This window comes from Branchiostoma floridae, chromosome 1 (assembly GCF_000003815.2).
Source record: "Branchiostoma floridae strain S238N-H82 chromosome 1, Bfl_VNyyK, whole genome shotgun sequence".
Lineage (NCBI taxonomy): Eukaryota > Metazoa > Chordata > Leptocardii > Amphioxiformes > Branchiostomatidae > Branchiostoma > Branchiostoma floridae.
In genome coordinates this window covers 7,578,090-7,594,555 of record NC_049979.1, presented here as the reverse complement: position 1 = coordinate 7,594,555, position 16,466 = coordinate 7,578,090, and the positions used below count along the sequence as shown (strand labels likewise).

The window sequence follows — 16,466 nt, the reverse complement described above, 5'->3', positions numbered from 1 at the left end:
TGTTTTGAAAATAAATCAAAGAGGTTTTAAATCCGGCGTAGGGTGACGATACGGCAGCTGTATATGGCCGAACGCGTGCCGAAACATAGATCAGCGGTCCGCGTGGCCGTAATCGGCAGTGTTTTTGTACCTGCGGGACCGGAAATCGTGTGGCCGTGGCCGCGTTGAACAGGTGGCCGCTAAGCCTATTTCTTAATCATTACGAATCCAAGGGACCGACAAAAAGTGGCCACTATGGGCAGGTGGCCGTTATGCAAAGGTGGCCGCTAATACAGGTTTGACTGTACCTATGTATTCTTATTCTTTCAATAGTATTGTCACCAGTATTTTCCACAGGCACACATGTACCCAAGGCCAGCCTTACACTAACCATGATGGTGAAACAGTGGTGCATACAAAATGTATAAGTGAGTTAACCACTGGTCAATGCATGTAGGAACTGCCTGCACCAATCTAGCTGAAAAGATTTATTTCAGTCACAGATTTGTGATAACCAATTCCTTCTGCATTTCCCCAATTATGACACAGAATAGTTCATCAGGTGGATGGGCACCACATTGCTCATAACCGAATATCTGTCAAGTGTTACAGGGCTGTAGATGGCTACAGGTGTCCCAAACTATTCGGCTTGTCCTGCGTTTCATATAAACCATGGGGTGGCCTTCAGCATGCTAACAGTGTGTGAGTCACACTGGGAGGTACAAAATCAATACAGCCATCAATCCTGCTGCAGAACACAACTGATTGTGCTGCAGGTTCGATAGGTAGATACCTGATAAGAGGCCTGCTGTGAGGGGTGGCCAGGTCTATCATTGTCTGTGTGTTGCTTGTCACGATAGGTGCTTTCTCAGGGAGAATAAACTGCGGTGCCAACTTAAGGTTTGATGCGTTCTGTGCATCAATTTTTCTCAAATTTGTATCAACACACACTTTTTAAAGTGATTTGTATGTATTGGGTAGACAACTTCACATGCATTGATTTCCACTAGGGCTTGGAAAAACTGATCTCTCTGGAGCATGTCACATGACCTGGCTATCTGATGATGTAGGATAAAAAATTCAATGCATGGCCTGCTTGTGTATTTATTTCCAACATCTGTGTTACATGCTTGCACTAAGGAAACATAACGTTGTAGTTTCAAATATTGTTTGTTTGTCCTCTTGGCCCTCTTAGCATTTTCAGGCATCTATCAGACCCTGTCCAAAATGACCCTGACACTTGCAAGTTGCAAGGATATAGTTTTAAGTTTCATAACTGACAACAAAAGACAAGAATACTTTTAATCCTATCAACTCAAACAGTGAGGGATAACATTTGACAAATAAGTTATGGCAGCTCATTACATATTTTGTAAGGAGACAAGGCATTTGCCCTCTTAAGAATGAATACATTATTTTGTAGGTACTGCATAATCAATATGAATGATCAATATATCCCCTGTAGAAAAGAATTACATGTTGCGTCAGAATATACACGATTTGAATGTGAAATAAGGCACACCTGGTTGTGTTAATTCATACAAATTGTGCATTTGATATTATAGGACTTTAAAGTTTTCTTAAGTAAAACTTGTTATGGATGGCATGAGAAAATCAGAATTAGAACATGATTTTTGTATATTTGTCAACTGTCATTGCTGATAAACACATCAACACTTACAATATTTGTTGTACAAAATGTTGCATAAGATCACCTTTAGTATCAGAATGTCATCAACATCAACCATAAAAGATAATGATGTCATTCAAAATAGAAAAATCTCCAGCCATTACTCAAATTGAAAAAAAAGGTAACAAATAGGTGAAGTCTTACAAAGTAGGGTAATTACCTTCCCCGTTTGCCCTTAAGATAAGCATTCCATTTTCTTCTAATCATTTAAAGACTTAAAACAAATGTGAGGCTGACCACAGCCTGACATGTGGGGTCACCCTGCCCCTAGCCTGATGTATAAGTAGAGTTATGGGCACCTATCCCTAGGCCTCCTATTACTTACAGCCTTGTGGCACTGTTTGGTCATCAGAGAGATGATTATTCTAGGGAGGAAACAAAAAAAGTGAGCAAAAAGCATACAGCTGTAAGAAATTGAATTATCAGAACTAGTTTTATGATCTAAAAACAAGCAAGAATTGGAAATGTGTCACTTATGTCAATCTTCCATCCTTCCTTTCATCTACCGCCTCAACAGGTTATAATTTTTTTATGTTAAAAGAGCAATCAGGTGAAATTTGGTCATGAATTTTCCTCCTATTCAAAGGAAGACGACTTTATGTCCTTTCTGGCAGTGTAAATACTAAATTGTTGTTGGATGTGGAGGTCTGATAAACATTGAGATGCAATGAATACAGAAAACTGTGTTCTATGTGCTAAGTAGGTTAGGTCTTTGAAGATCGATTTGTTCTGAGCAGAATTGAATCGTAAATCCCATCCATGGTTGAATTGTTCCATTAATTGGATAAAGGGATTTGACGTTCTGAAGCTTTTATGAACCTCAGTTGGTTAGTAGCACTCTTGGTGTTCTTCCTTATATATATATATCACATACCAATTACCATATCTTTTAAATAAAGAGAACAGAGGGCTGAAAAGAACAGACTTAATCAAATTTATCTTGATTGTCTAATGAGCAAGATAGCATAGAAGATACCGCCTTGTGTGTAGATTGTAAAGTGTACCAATGCTGTCTAAATGCAAATTCCACCAGCAAATCAGCCTGCCCAGATTGCAATCTCGATGTGCTTCCGGTATCATGTGGAGATTTAGTTGTCGTCACAGTTTACAGTACTTCTTGCAGTCATGCTAGTCTGCCTGGAGGGTTCCATGTTGTAAATGATACATATACACAGGTTCTCTATTACTGGTGCCTTACAGTACACATGTATACATGTGGCTGGTCTAACTGTTGTTAAATCCTGGAAGTATTTTTGTTTGAGCAACTGCAAAGGACCCAGCAGTATGTACTGTATATCCTGGCCTTCTTCATTACTGGTCCCATTTGTAGGCTGATATACAGATAATTCATTTTCTCAAGACTGAATTTTTATGCCACTGTTTTTATACTTGGAAAGTTGAACAGACTGTCTGACTGTCAACCACTTCACTCGTGATCAGTGCAAGGTTGGGAGACAATCAGACTTAGTTGGGAGGTATATGGGGGACCATGTCAGGAGGCTTCTGGGTTGTATTTGGAAACATTTGTCAGGGAACGATTTCCCATTTTTTGATAGCTTTCTGTGTAATTATTCTATCATGCATACCTTCAGTGAAGAAACAATGGTGATTTCATTGCTGAAGTTTTTCAACTGTAGTACAACACAAATTATTCTCACCTCGAATTTTCAGTCGCTCTTCCGTCGACCTTCTTCAGGAGTGACGATTCAGTTACTCTGATCACGTGACTTAGAGACACGTGATTCGAGTAACGAATCATAAATGCCTGGCCAGTGATTTCATTGCCTTTACTAAAACGAGATGATATTTCCTCCCAGTTCTGGACATGGCAAGGCATGTGCCGCTGTACCGGGCAGTGTTGGAGCTGCTGCGAGTGCTTTCTGTGTAACACAATTATGTTACCATGCATACATGTACCATCAGTGAAGAAAGGATTTTCTTTTCTTTACTAAAACGAGACGATATTTCCTCCGCAGTTCTGGACATGGCGAGGCACGTGCCGCTGTACCGGGCAGTGTTGGAGCTGCTGCGAGTGCTTTCTGTGTAACACAATTATGTTACCATGCATACATGTACCATCAGTGAAGAAAGGATTTTCTTTTCTTTACTAAAACGAGACGATATTTCCTCCGCAGTTCTGGACATGGCGAGGCACGTGCCGCTGTACCGGGCAGTGTTGGAGCTGCTGCGGGCGCTGGCCATCTCCCGCCACCTGGTGCACCTGCTGCTGCCCCTCCCGCAGCCGCAGCAGCTGGGCGGTGAGCCAGACGGCGAGGAGCCTCCCGTCTCCGTCAGCAGGCTGCTGGAGAAGATGAAGCAGTGTGTGGACACCTACGCCAAGACTCTCAGGTAAGGCTGGACTGGCTTCTATCCCTCTGCTGCCAGGGAATGATCAAGCACACACACAGACGTAATAGAACAGTGTTATATCTACATGAGTCCCTTAAACCAGACTCAACTTTCAAGACCCCAGTCCGCATAGCTAGGTGGATTGTTCCATCAGCGGGGGAGCTAACCTATTCTAAGTAATCTAACAACAGGAACCTGCATCAAACAGCCAGAGATTTTTTAAAAACATTATTTTATTTTGTATTGTATATGTTATTGTAATGCTTATTGTAATGAATCCTGCGTATGTCCATCTGCATGTTTGTGGGACAGCCATTGGCAGCGCAAGCTGCCTAAGCTGACCCCTGTAATGAGTTGTGTCATTGTCAATAAAGAAACTGTTTCACACGTCCCAGCTACATGTACATGCAAGTTTTTACATTGGTTTAAACTCATGCCATCAGTGTAGAATCCTGTTAAAAAAGAGCTGAATAAACAGATAGTCAGTAAAATTGATACAATAAAGATGATACATGTTTAGCCACCATCTGGAGATGCAATATTAGCACTGTAGAGACGTGAGAAATGATGATGAACGTTACAATGTTGTGTACTGATGCAGGAACAACAAGGAGAAAAAAGGGAAGAACACCAAGCCCGAGGATGACAGTGAGTCGGAGGGTCTGGCCCTGCTCATCCCTGATATCCAGCATACAGCCATCCTGGTGCACAAAACTACATCCCAGCTCCTGGCACAGCTCAAAGGTAAGTCTGGCTGACAACATCATGTTGCCATACTTTGCTGCAGATTTCAAGATAAGGCCACCAGGAAGAATACTAGTATTTGGTATGGAGGATCATCACTGACTGGTAGAAAATGACATACAAAATGTAAAACATTTAGGTGTATTTCCAAATTTGTGAGCCTTTAAAAAGTTCTTGTTTGTTGGTACATAATATCTTCACACTATGTTCTGTGTGCAGTTTTTACGAGTCATAAATCTATTGTGGGAACGGATACTAGAGCCAGAACCTGTTACTAGTTGGATAAACCTGTTCTTCAACTAGATCTCTTTTACATATCAATTCACAGCTAGGATAAATAAACTCTCTCCAACAAGATCTCTTCAGTGTCACTGATGAAAGACCATTTCCAAAAACATATCTAGTTGCTTGAGTAACTACTTTTTGGCCTGTCTGTAAGTCATGTCTGTTTCTGTGCCTGCCTGTCCAGGCTCAGCTGCAGGGTCCAGTGAGGAGGAGAAGAGGAGAGCCATGATGGCCACAGCCACGCCTGATGCCAAGTACATGTCCATCATGAAGGACCTGCAGTTTGGTGAGTATAGCGTGCTAGCTATACTGCAATAGGAGAACTTTGTTGCACAACAATGTTGTACATGGTACAATTTATCGTAGTAGTATAGTAGTAGTATCCAGTATTTGATTATACTTTTGCTGGGTTCCCTGCTGGGTAGGCAGCAGTCGGATCATCTTCACACCGCACTAACAACTCTTACACAATGTACAAAATAATTATTATCAATTCCTATAGCAAATAATTCTTTGATATAGTATTACAATGGAGTCGGCTAATCATTATTTTCGGTACTCTTTCTAATAACAAAGCAGTCCTTTATATATTTACCTATTTTTGCATTATAGCAGTTGTGACATCTAAAGATACAACATGTATATACAAATCTGTCTGTAGCATTGAGTCGCTTGAAATCTGTTGTACTTGATTTGAGAAATGTGAATAACTAGCTACGTGAATATTTGAATAGTTAAGCTTGAAACACTATGGGTATAGAGAATGTCACTGTCTATATGAACAGTGTTAGTCAGTAGTGGTTTGTGTTGTAGATAAAGTTGACAGCTCATCAGGTGGGCAGAAGGGAGTGTGTAGACATGGCTCAAAAGCTCCACCTATCTGATTGTCCCCAAAATGCAGGAAATTCATTGAAATTTTATTGAATCTTCACACCATCAGTACATGAAATCACTCAGGAAAAAAGCTTAAAAGAAGGCGATGAACAGGAATGGAATTCTGGCAGCTAACAGTGGCAACCAATTATTTCAGTTAGTCTTGCTGAAAATACATGTAATATGTAAACGCAACCTAACATTTTTTTCATGAAACTTCCGATTGACTCAATCTCATAATGTTGCCATTCAACACCATTGAAGGATCACACTTTTTAGAATATGTGATGGATTAACTTCCTGCAAAAAATGTAATACTATATTTTTGGCTCCTATTGTATTGAAACCAGATGGCCTGAAATTTGAAATACCATCATGTAAAGGTGTGCAGAGCATATGCCCACAGTACCTAATTTTCACTCCTGGTACGTACTGATACGTTACTTAAAATTGTTGAATTTGGGGAATTCTAAGTAATTCTTGTGTCCTCCCACCATGCAGACACCTACCTGATCACATCAGAAGACGATGATGGCAAGATCCAGTTCAACATGGGTTTCCACTTTGCCTCCAACGTGAAGGCGGCGGGAGATGTGAGTAACCCGCGGCGCGCCCGTCGGCTGGCTCAGGAGGCCGTGACTCTGTCCACCTCCCTCCCGCTGTCCGCCAGCTCCAGCGTGTTCGTGAGGTGTGACGAGGACAGGCTGGACATCATGAAGGTGACTGTTGGACCTATCTAGCACTGTCACTTGGTCTTATACTGTAGGCATTTCATGAAGGTGACTGTTGGACCTAACTAGCACTGTCACTTGGTTTTATACTGTAGGCATACGAGCGATCGCGATGATGTCACGGTGACGCAGTGGTAGGCAAAAAGCAGGTGTTTGGCAAGCGATTGATTTACATATCAACCGGTAATTTGATCTGCTGATTTAGATATCAATTTTCAATCCAATCTACTGACGTCCTGGTAGGCACCAACCACCGAATACCCGGATATAAACAACAACAGTGATCGCTCGTATTCTTGATACAACACAAATAGTTACCTCACCAACCTTCAAGTGGACTTTCCCAACCCACTGATGTTGTAGTGTGTATATAGTGTGACTGACACTTCACATTGTTTTATTTCACTTTTGGCATGCACCTACCTTTTTTGTACCATGAAGGTGACTCAGGGCTCGAAATACTTTTTTCTGTGTGTGCAAGGAACATTTCACTGCTGGCCTTGAGCTGTCAAATCAAATCAAATCAATCATTTTCTCAAAAATGGAAAATGTTTTCTAAGTAGTTTTCTGTCAGGCGATTCGCACACAAAGATTGATCTGAGATATCGCTAATTTACAATCCTTGAAAACTTTCTGAAAGTGTGAACAAGTTAAGATGACTTTGAAAATACTAATTATACGTATTTGGCATTGTACAACTAACAATAGACAGATGATTTAAAATCACAGAAAAACCATTACAGAGGTACAACATTGTACAGTGTGATGCGTACAGTCTGATGCTTTGATGTGAAGCAGTGTTGCTTGGTTGTGGAATGATTGTTTATTAAGAATCTCTTCTACATTTTGGTAGTGTGAGATGGTTATGGTTAGTAGTGTCCTTCTAATTTCTTCTTTCATGTCATTTGTGATGAAGTACATGTAGTGCAGGAGGTTGACACTTGCCTGCATCTGCATAAACATTTTCCTGTGAAAATATAGTCACGTTCAAGGTTCAGATGTTGATGATGATGATGACTGGTTTATTTAATCAAACAATTCAAATGTACAATCCCCTGTAGGCAGCCCTAAGGCTGAATTGGCGGGCTAGTTTACAATTGCGGGATGAAAAACTTTTAAAACTATTTACACAAGGTCATCATTAGGTATAAAAGATGCTGTTTTACATCAGATTCTTTGATTCATTTTTTTGTTTGCTCCAGGTGTTGATAACAGGCCCCTCAGACACGCCCTACGCCAACGGCTGCTTCGAGTTTGACGTGTACTTCCCACAGGACTACCCCAACTCCCCCATGTTGGTCAACCTGGAGACCACGGGACACCACTCCGTCAGGTTCAACCCTAACCTGTACAACGATGGCAAGGTAAGTGGGAGGGGATGGGACGCAGTGCTGTGTTATAGTGCAGTCATACAATAATGTACAATTTTTATGTAGAATTTTACAAAAACCTTCTGCCAACAAGGATCTACATTGTACATGTAAGACAGCCTTTTCCATTAAAAGATAGTTGAACTTTGTGCAGCAAAGGAGGGAACAAAAGGAGCAAAGAGCGGTATTTATTTCTAGGTGTTACATGCCTGTTATGAAAGACGAGTCAAGCTTTTCAAAAATTCTCTTGTTAGTGTGTTCTCTGTGTTAGAATATTATTATGTATCCCCCAATTTTCTCCTCCATGGCAGTGTTTTGATTGAATCACTACAATTACATGTAGTCTGTTGTGTCATATACAAAGTAAGGAACTTGGTAAACATCACCTTGTATGAGTCTCAGCTTAAGTACTTAAGTACTGTTGATGTTACAGGTTTGCCTGTCTGTACTGAACACCTGGCATGGCCGGCCTGAGGAGAAGTGGAACTCACAGACATCCAGCTTCCTACAGGTGAACCATTCTTGTACATGTTGTATAATCTTTGTAATGTGTACAGTACTGTACAGGTACTTTTCATGATTTTTTTACTAAATACATACAGTTGTTGGTTAATTTTGGCCTCGTTTTGTAAGTTTATGGTATGTTTTCCTATTTTTATTTGATATAAGTTGACGTAATCCTATCCCAAAACCCGAAGTTTGTGACGGTGGGTTATCCAATTCTGCGATGTCTTAAACAATAGAATGAATCATTGGCAAATGATTTGGGATTTCGTAATTCTATACAATTACCCGAATTATCCAAAAAGGTGTAATACGAATAATTTGAATCCACTGTACCAATAGTGGGAATCAGTAAATGGAAATGTGGAAGTGTTGAAAATAGTCCCAATTATATTGCACAAGACAAGTAATGCCCTTAAATTGCCAACAATGAAAAATCGCAAAACTGAAACTCTTTTGCACGCAGAAAATGCCACACCCCCTCCTCCCTGTCATATATGTATTTCATAGGCTATTATATTGTTCAAGGTTTCATTAAAATGGCAGTATTTCTTGCCTTCAAATATTTACAAAATCCCCTTTTCGTAGTGAATGTTGCACAGTCACCAGTTGGTTAGCTTGAGTTGTATGGGTAATCAAAGAAGTGCAGTACAATGCAAAGTTGCTAACTGTCAGCACTTCCTCCCCCCTCCACAGGTCCTGGTGTCCATCCAGTCCCTGATCCTGGTCTCTGAGCCGTACTTCAACGAGCCTGGCTATGAGAGGTCCAGAGGGACCCCGTCTGGGATGCAGAGTTCCCGCGAGTACGACGCCAACATCCGCCAGGCAACCGTCAAGTGGGCGATGTTAGAGCAGCTCCGCAACCCTTCACCATGCTTCAAGGATGTGAGTCAGCATCTTCCTCAGGAAAACTGATAACTTAAGGGTCGATGAAAATGTTAAGCCTCATCTTGTGCTTACATCATTAAACAGTAACTATTGTCATTAGTCTGCAAGAGATTTCCAACATTTCTCGTGGATGTGATTTTATCACAACTAGCATCATATCCCTCGGATAGGACGTCAAATGGAGGTCTCATGTTTGAGGAGAGCCATACCCTGGCACTTAAAAGAACCCACCACACTTGTTGAAAAGAGTAGGGACCTTCCCGGTGTGCGTGGATCAAACCATTCTGGCTTAATGGGGTAGGGAATTTCCCAAGCAGCCTCGTAACCCCTGCTTCCCCTATTGGGTCAGTTAGTCAAACTTGCCGAAGCTCGATGTTTCTGACTTAGGGAGAAGAGATGCTGTCGCAGTGAGCATAGTTCAGTGCCTAGAAGTGGTCAATATCCTTGCAAAGATTTGTAAAGATCTGTAAAGATTGTGTTGATGACCTGAACTGTGATAAACCACGTTGCTTCTCTTCCACTCTCCTCCAGGTGATCCAAAAGCACTTCTGGCTGAAGCGTGTGGAGGTGCTGGGCCAGTGTGAGGAGTGGATCTCTGACATCGAGACGTACACCAGCGACAAGAGGGTGGGACGAACCATGGCACATCATGCAGCAGCTCTCAGGGTTAGTCAGGGTGTATATGCTGTGTGTTCATCTGTGTGTGTGTGTGTGTGTGTGTGTGTGCCAATGTATTTGTGTGCACTCAAAGGACAAAAAAAAGAGAAAGATGTAAAACAGGATTTTCCAGCATGGACTTGCCAGTTGTTTGATCTTAGTGCATACATCTTTAGTTTATATATTTTAGGTTTTGTCATCAGGGCTGTTGAAACAATTACAGACAATGTGGCAATGTATTTGTGTGCACTCAAAAGATGAAGAAAAATTAAAGATATTATGAACACTGGACTAGTCTGATGTTTGATCATAGTGCATACATCTGTAGTTAAGATATCTTAGGTTTTGTCATCAGTACTGTTGAAACAATTACAGACCTGTTAAATGTAATGCTTCCGTTCGTTTTTCCTGTACAGAGACACACGGCGCAGCTGAGGGAAGAACTGATGAAGATGAAGCCACCAACAGATCTGGAGGATGGCGCAGCCTCCAAGGACACTGAGCCGAACGATGAAGAAAACACAGAGAAGACCAACAACGATGACACAGCAGAGGGAGTGGATTCCTCCACCACCAACTCAGATGAACAGAGCAAAGATGTAACAGATGGAGGACAGGCTACTGTAAGCATGGGAAGGAAGATAAGTCTGGACGGGGAAGGGCAGAGTGGCAATAGCACAGATGGACAGAGTAGCACCAGTACAGAGGGACAGACAAGCAGCATTACGGACGAACAGACCAGCACCAGCACAGAGGAACAAACCAACAGCAGCACAGACAGCCAGACAGGTGTAGTCACAGAAGCACCAACAGCAGGTGCCAGCCTGAAGGACCAGCACTGATGGCCACCCCTGTACAGAGGCTTGGACTGCTCTACTAGTATTGTAATAACCATCCTAGGTTGTTGGTAATGAGACATATGTTTAACAACAATGCTGCAGGAAAGAAATGGACGGAAACGAGATGTTGCAACTTGAAATGCTGCTGGTAATTGTTTATGCAGAAAATGATGGCTGGAAGTGGGGGATAAAGGAACTTCTTGTACTGGTAATAAGCATGGTAGAGCAATGTAGGAACAAAAAAAATAAGAGACAATGAAGTACAATGGATACATTATATACATGATTAAATCCTGACTCTTTCAAGAACTCAGACCTCCTGTATTTGGTATGGATCATCTTGTAACTCGGTGGTTGTCAAGTTTTCCTAAGTCCACTCTTACAAGCTACTGGTGGAAAAACTTGTTTTTAAGTTCTTGTAATTCACAGAACTCAGAAAGGGAAGTAACTATGTAATTACTTAAGCCTCCCAGTGAATGGTTTGATTACACTGGGGTGCTTTTGGACATTGCTTTTCATTGAAAGTATAAAGGTTGGCAAGCACTTTGGTAATGCCGACACTGTAGCCGTATATTACAATGATATGAGTAATGTTTTGTTTGTCCATATATGATCAGTAACATTCAATATGTATAATTGCATCATATACATAACAAAGCATGTTACATATCCTGTCCAGATCAACATGTACAATGATCAGGACTGATATGAGAGAAACTATTGTTTGGCCATATTGCATTATAACATTAAAAGGCACTCTGATGGTGTACAAAATGTGTTGCACACTATCCTATGAACCTTCTTTGTAATATGTGTCTGCAAAGTGCATAGATCTTCAATTTGTGAAAAAGAACTCTTGTGATACTTTTCGTACGACATGGCGTACATGTATGCTCGTTGCACGATATTGTTCTTGTAAAATCCATTACATAATATTGTACCATGTGTAAAGAATGTTGTCTGTACTTGGTGCAGAGCTAAGGCTCATCCTGTTGGAGCAATGCAAGGCATTTCTATCCTTCTATAAGGAAGGGATAATCACATGTAAATATATGAAGTTGTTTGATTTAGTTTGTTGTTCATTAGTTGTTCGAGTAAGTGTGGAATGTGAAGCAAGGAAGGAAGAAAGCATTCTTATTATATAAAGATTATGTGTTAAGCAAGAATAATGTACTGTATCATACCAAACGATCAGGGATATGACATTATCTGACAGAATTCTGCCTATTTTATGAATGCCATTGTTGCAAAGCAAATTATAGAATTGTAACTTGGAACACTTATATATACATGAACCAACTGCTGCACGATGACTAGGATGCTATTAGTACTAACTCGTGCATTCTTCCATATGGGAAGATGTAAAGGTTTGACTGTGTATGGGGAGAACTAAAGGAAGGGTGGAACGTTGACGGCACCAAAGGGCAGGGGATTGGTGCTAGACGACATTGTGTGTGAGTTTGTGTCACTTTGTGGTGTTGTACAAGCGTAACAATGGTGTTTCAGAACTAGTCGTAGTCCATCCAAACAGTATGATTACTAGTTCATCAGGCATCTGTATTATGTTCAACATGGCTTCTCTCGGATGTAACTCTGGCATAACTGACTTGTAAGAATATGACAAAACGGTGCCAGAGAATTTGCTTTCTTGATACTGATATACATACAGGACATGTACATTGGCTCTATATGATATAGCAATGTCTGCATTCCATGTACATTGTATGCAGACCTGGTGGGTTGTACCAGGGACTCCTTTAGACCAGTTGGTTCTTTTCTGTTGACTTTCTGTTGCTTTTTAGATGGATTGGGATGTAATTACAAAATAAAACAACTTGACAAGAGTGGGATTGCTCTCCTTCTTTCTGATCCTGGCTCAGCAAAGATTGTTATGAGACGGGAGAAGCGGTTCTTTCAACCCTTCGTTTGGTTTGCATGGATGCATGCATGGATGCATGGATCGATCAATTTAAACAAACCCTTCTAATAGCCCTTTTATACGCCCTATTGCATAATCGAGCCAGCGTTGTCGAGCGGTCTACAGCATGGTACCTATTGGGGCAGTTTGCTTCTCCAGCCGTAGATCGTGGGTTCGAACGCCACTTGCTAAAATTTTTTTTCTTTGTTAGACAAATCTCATGTAGTGTTTTTTTAATAGAAGAAAGACCAATTCAGTAATTCGATGTTTAAAAACTCTTTTTTCGTGTGATTTTGTTTAACATCCAGGCTTTTTCCAAAATACGCACCGGCCAGATTTTTTCAGAAGCTTTCTTGTTATGTTAGAAGTAACAGGCTCCAACCTTTCATGGCCTGTAATAAGGTGACTTGGATGGATGTACATTGAACCCTCTACACATATCCTTATCCACATGTGATTTAATAATGAAAATGGTCACATGTAGGCTGTTTTGAAGACAGACAAAGCTTGCTTGATTGTAAAAATTATTAGCAACTTCTAGCCACTGACAACAGTGCCTCTTCATAGTGAGAGTTGTGTTGGAAAATTGAGTGAACAAAATGCCAATGACATGCAACCAAACAGAAAGTCACAAGGGGGCAGCATTACATCGTACTGCACTGCAATTGCAGTGCTTGGTAACCTTGAAATAGGGCAGCTTTGAATAGCCTCATTTATGAAATAACATGTCATTACACATCCACATCAGGAATATACAGAAATAACATGTCATCAACTTGCAGCCTCATCTCCATTATCATTATGTGGTGATTGGTGAACCTTGTTAGTCTGATGAGGGCTCCAAGCAGGGTACTTAGGTACATTTGATCAGCCTGTGTGGTGGGTTCTTTATGATACACTCCTCAAACTAAGCAAAGCCAGGATGAAGTGAGGAAATTTGTATAAAAAAGTCTTTCCAACCAAAACCATTATGCCACATGATAAGGTCAGTCTTACAATTCCTTTTGTACTTTCTACTTGTAAGAATCAAATGAAAGGACATGATTATATACCCTCCAAGCAGAGGTTAGGCTCCAGTTGTTTTTTAATAGAAAGCCCGATAAAAACGACTAAAAAAACGTTAAAAAAACAGCCAGAGCCTAAACTCTGCTTGGAGAGTAATGATTATAGGCTCTTGCACAATGTTTGTTCAGTCTGATTCACAAAAAATGTTTTCTGACATCTTTGGCAGATTCCTTTTTTTTTCACTCTTCTATCAGATTTGAGATGCCCAGAGGATGTCGCCACTAATAAAACCAAACTGGCATTGCCTGACAAAAATGATGTATAGATAAATCATTATTGGAATAATGGTCATATCTTTTCTTGCCTGAGGAAAAGAATGACCAAATGATGTATTCTGCATGATTCTAATCCAAGATTTTAAGCGGCAAGGGCACGCACATACAAGAAACTGTGCTATGAACGGTTGGAAATTTGGGCTGATATATCCTGACTCAGTGAATCATAGTAAGGGGACACTGCTACAAGGCACATGATGCATTTCAATTGCCGTGGTCTGTCACCGTGAAATGCTGAAGGACGTCTGAATTATGTGCAAGGCGTCTGCAGCGTTCCCGGGCCTCGCTGAAGATGGCAACGTCAAAATATTCATGGCAGTGCCAAAATGAAACTTCTGGATCAATAACATTTGGACTCAACAATGGAGAAGGGCAGCAATTTGCCTATCTTTATTGCCTCAGGCTCCCAGGTCGTTGACCTTAATATGCCAAGGTGTCAGATTTGCCGGGATGCTTCATCACATCGAGCTGGTTGGTTCTGTGCTTTGCCTTGTCAAGGTTTACGGACAAACCATCATAGGGAAGATCATCTTGAAAGACCTGTGTCAGTGTGTGTGCCTACTGTCAGGTTTTCACCAATCCATACTTAATCTGCCCTAAATGATGTCATGCAGAATTAGAGAGAACATCATTTCTAAGACAATTAAGGTATCTGTAGCTAAATAGGCCGTAAACACGCTAGCTTCATATTTTTTCGGTATATGAGTATTTTGAGATATCACAAACTTTGACATAAAGAGGTTAGACATTTCTGCTCCATGACACTAAAAACTAATAAAACAGGCGCATCACTCCATGCCTCTTTCATGCATCACACACAACCATGGCCTTGTGGGGTCATCCAGGTGTGAAGTGTGATTTTCAGCCTGTCAGAAGACTATAGCAGGTCTGTAGGAAGGATTTCTTGTCCCTGAGACTTTGTGTGCCAGTAGACGAGAGGGTTGAAGGAATTGCACACCCCTCCTTCACCTATAAAGTCATGTGCAGGCCAGGCAAACAGGTCACCAAACCCACCAGCAAGTGCCTGTTTACCTGCTCATCTGTCGAAAAAATCGACAGGAGAATTCGAGGTAGGATAATGCTAGTTCACCTTTATCCGCAGGGTAACCTTTATCTGTTGCTGTAAAACCCTGGGTATTTAGGGGTATCAAGTCAACGGACGATAGTTTCAAATTACAATAGTTTGAACATATTACAACTTAAAACCACCATCCATCGACGTGATGTCCCTTAATACCGTGAGGGTAAACAGAACGAATATAGGTTACCCTTGCAGATAAAGATGAACTAGCGTTACATGTACATTCCATGGGGTTCAGTGAAGGCAGTAGTTCACATGGAGAGGAATGTGGCACATTCTCTATGACTGTGAACTAATATAATAACAACGTATTCACACAGTAACTTTGAACAATTCATCACAACATGTAATAGAAAAGTGAGTTGTATTTACATTTACCTTCTGCTATACATAGAAAATGGAGGCATGTTTTTTCCAGAATAATATTGCAAAGACACAGATATAAGAGTACACATTTAGTGTTTTTTAACACAACTCAAATACATAATGTAATATTTTTACAACCTAAGGTAAGCTGTTGCCATGGTAATTGTGGGACTGCACAGTAAAGAAATCTCATGATCATCCTGCTGATTTGAAATATGCTACAGAAACACGATATAGCAAAGCTTTGTCTTACACCTGTCCAGCTATGACCTTCTGCATTCTTACTATGATTGTCGTCATCCAAAATACACTGACATAGGCACAAATGTGGCATGTATTTTAAGCACAACTCTTCCATTCTTCACACCTATACAACTGCCACCAAACATAAAAACAGACAACAAAAGACTATTACCTTTTTCAAAGTTTGATTTCATGTGCATTTCATTTGTTGCATACTTCATTTGTTGTGAAGCAAAATAAAATGTCAGTGCAGCTTTTACTTGGATTATCAAAGCCCTGAAATAAAATACATTGTACCTCTTAAGTTTTCACTCAGAATGCATGCAACAAAATAAAGTTTTCATACAGATATAGCGCTAGGAATAAATTTGCACAAATATAGTTCCCAACTCTGTTATGTGTATGCCTTGGATATTTTACAGAAGAATTGTGACATTATATTTACTCCCCTATGAATATATACAAGAACATTAACATCTGGAAATAATACTGCCATAATTACAACTTGGAGGAAGACCAGGCTAGGACTGCCTGTGAACATGGTATGAAAAAACAGTCTATTATGTCAAAATTGTGTGTAAGTCATGTGCATATATGTCCTTGCGTAAA

At 40.6% G+C, this 16,466-nt stretch overlaps 1 protein-coding gene across 1 annotated transcript in view; it reads left to right on the top strand.

Annotated features, from left to right (window-relative positions):
* LOC118421179 (baculoviral IAP repeat-containing protein 6-like) overlaps positions 1–12,753 on the top strand; it is a 118,213-nt gene extending 105,460 nt beyond the window's left edge. Inside the window, exons 64-72 of the mRNA XM_035828344.1 lie at positions 3,805–4,018; positions 4,620–4,762; positions 5,232–5,333; positions 6,422–6,639; positions 7,854–8,015; positions 8,455–8,532; positions 9,222–9,410; positions 9,945–10,079; positions 10,487–12,753. Of these exons, the coding sequence (XP_035684237.1) occupies positions 3,805–4,018; positions 4,620–4,762; positions 5,232–5,333; positions 6,422–6,639; positions 7,854–8,015; positions 8,455–8,532; positions 9,222–9,410; positions 9,945–10,079; positions 10,487–10,912 (1,667 nt within the window). The 3' untranslated portion in view covers positions 10,913–12,753. The remainder of the gene's footprint in view (positions 1–3,804; positions 4,019–4,619; positions 4,763–5,231; positions 5,334–6,421; positions 6,640–7,853; positions 8,016–8,454; positions 8,533–9,221; positions 9,411–9,944; positions 10,080–10,486) is intronic.
* Positions 12,754–16,466: the final 3,713 nt, after the last annotated feature.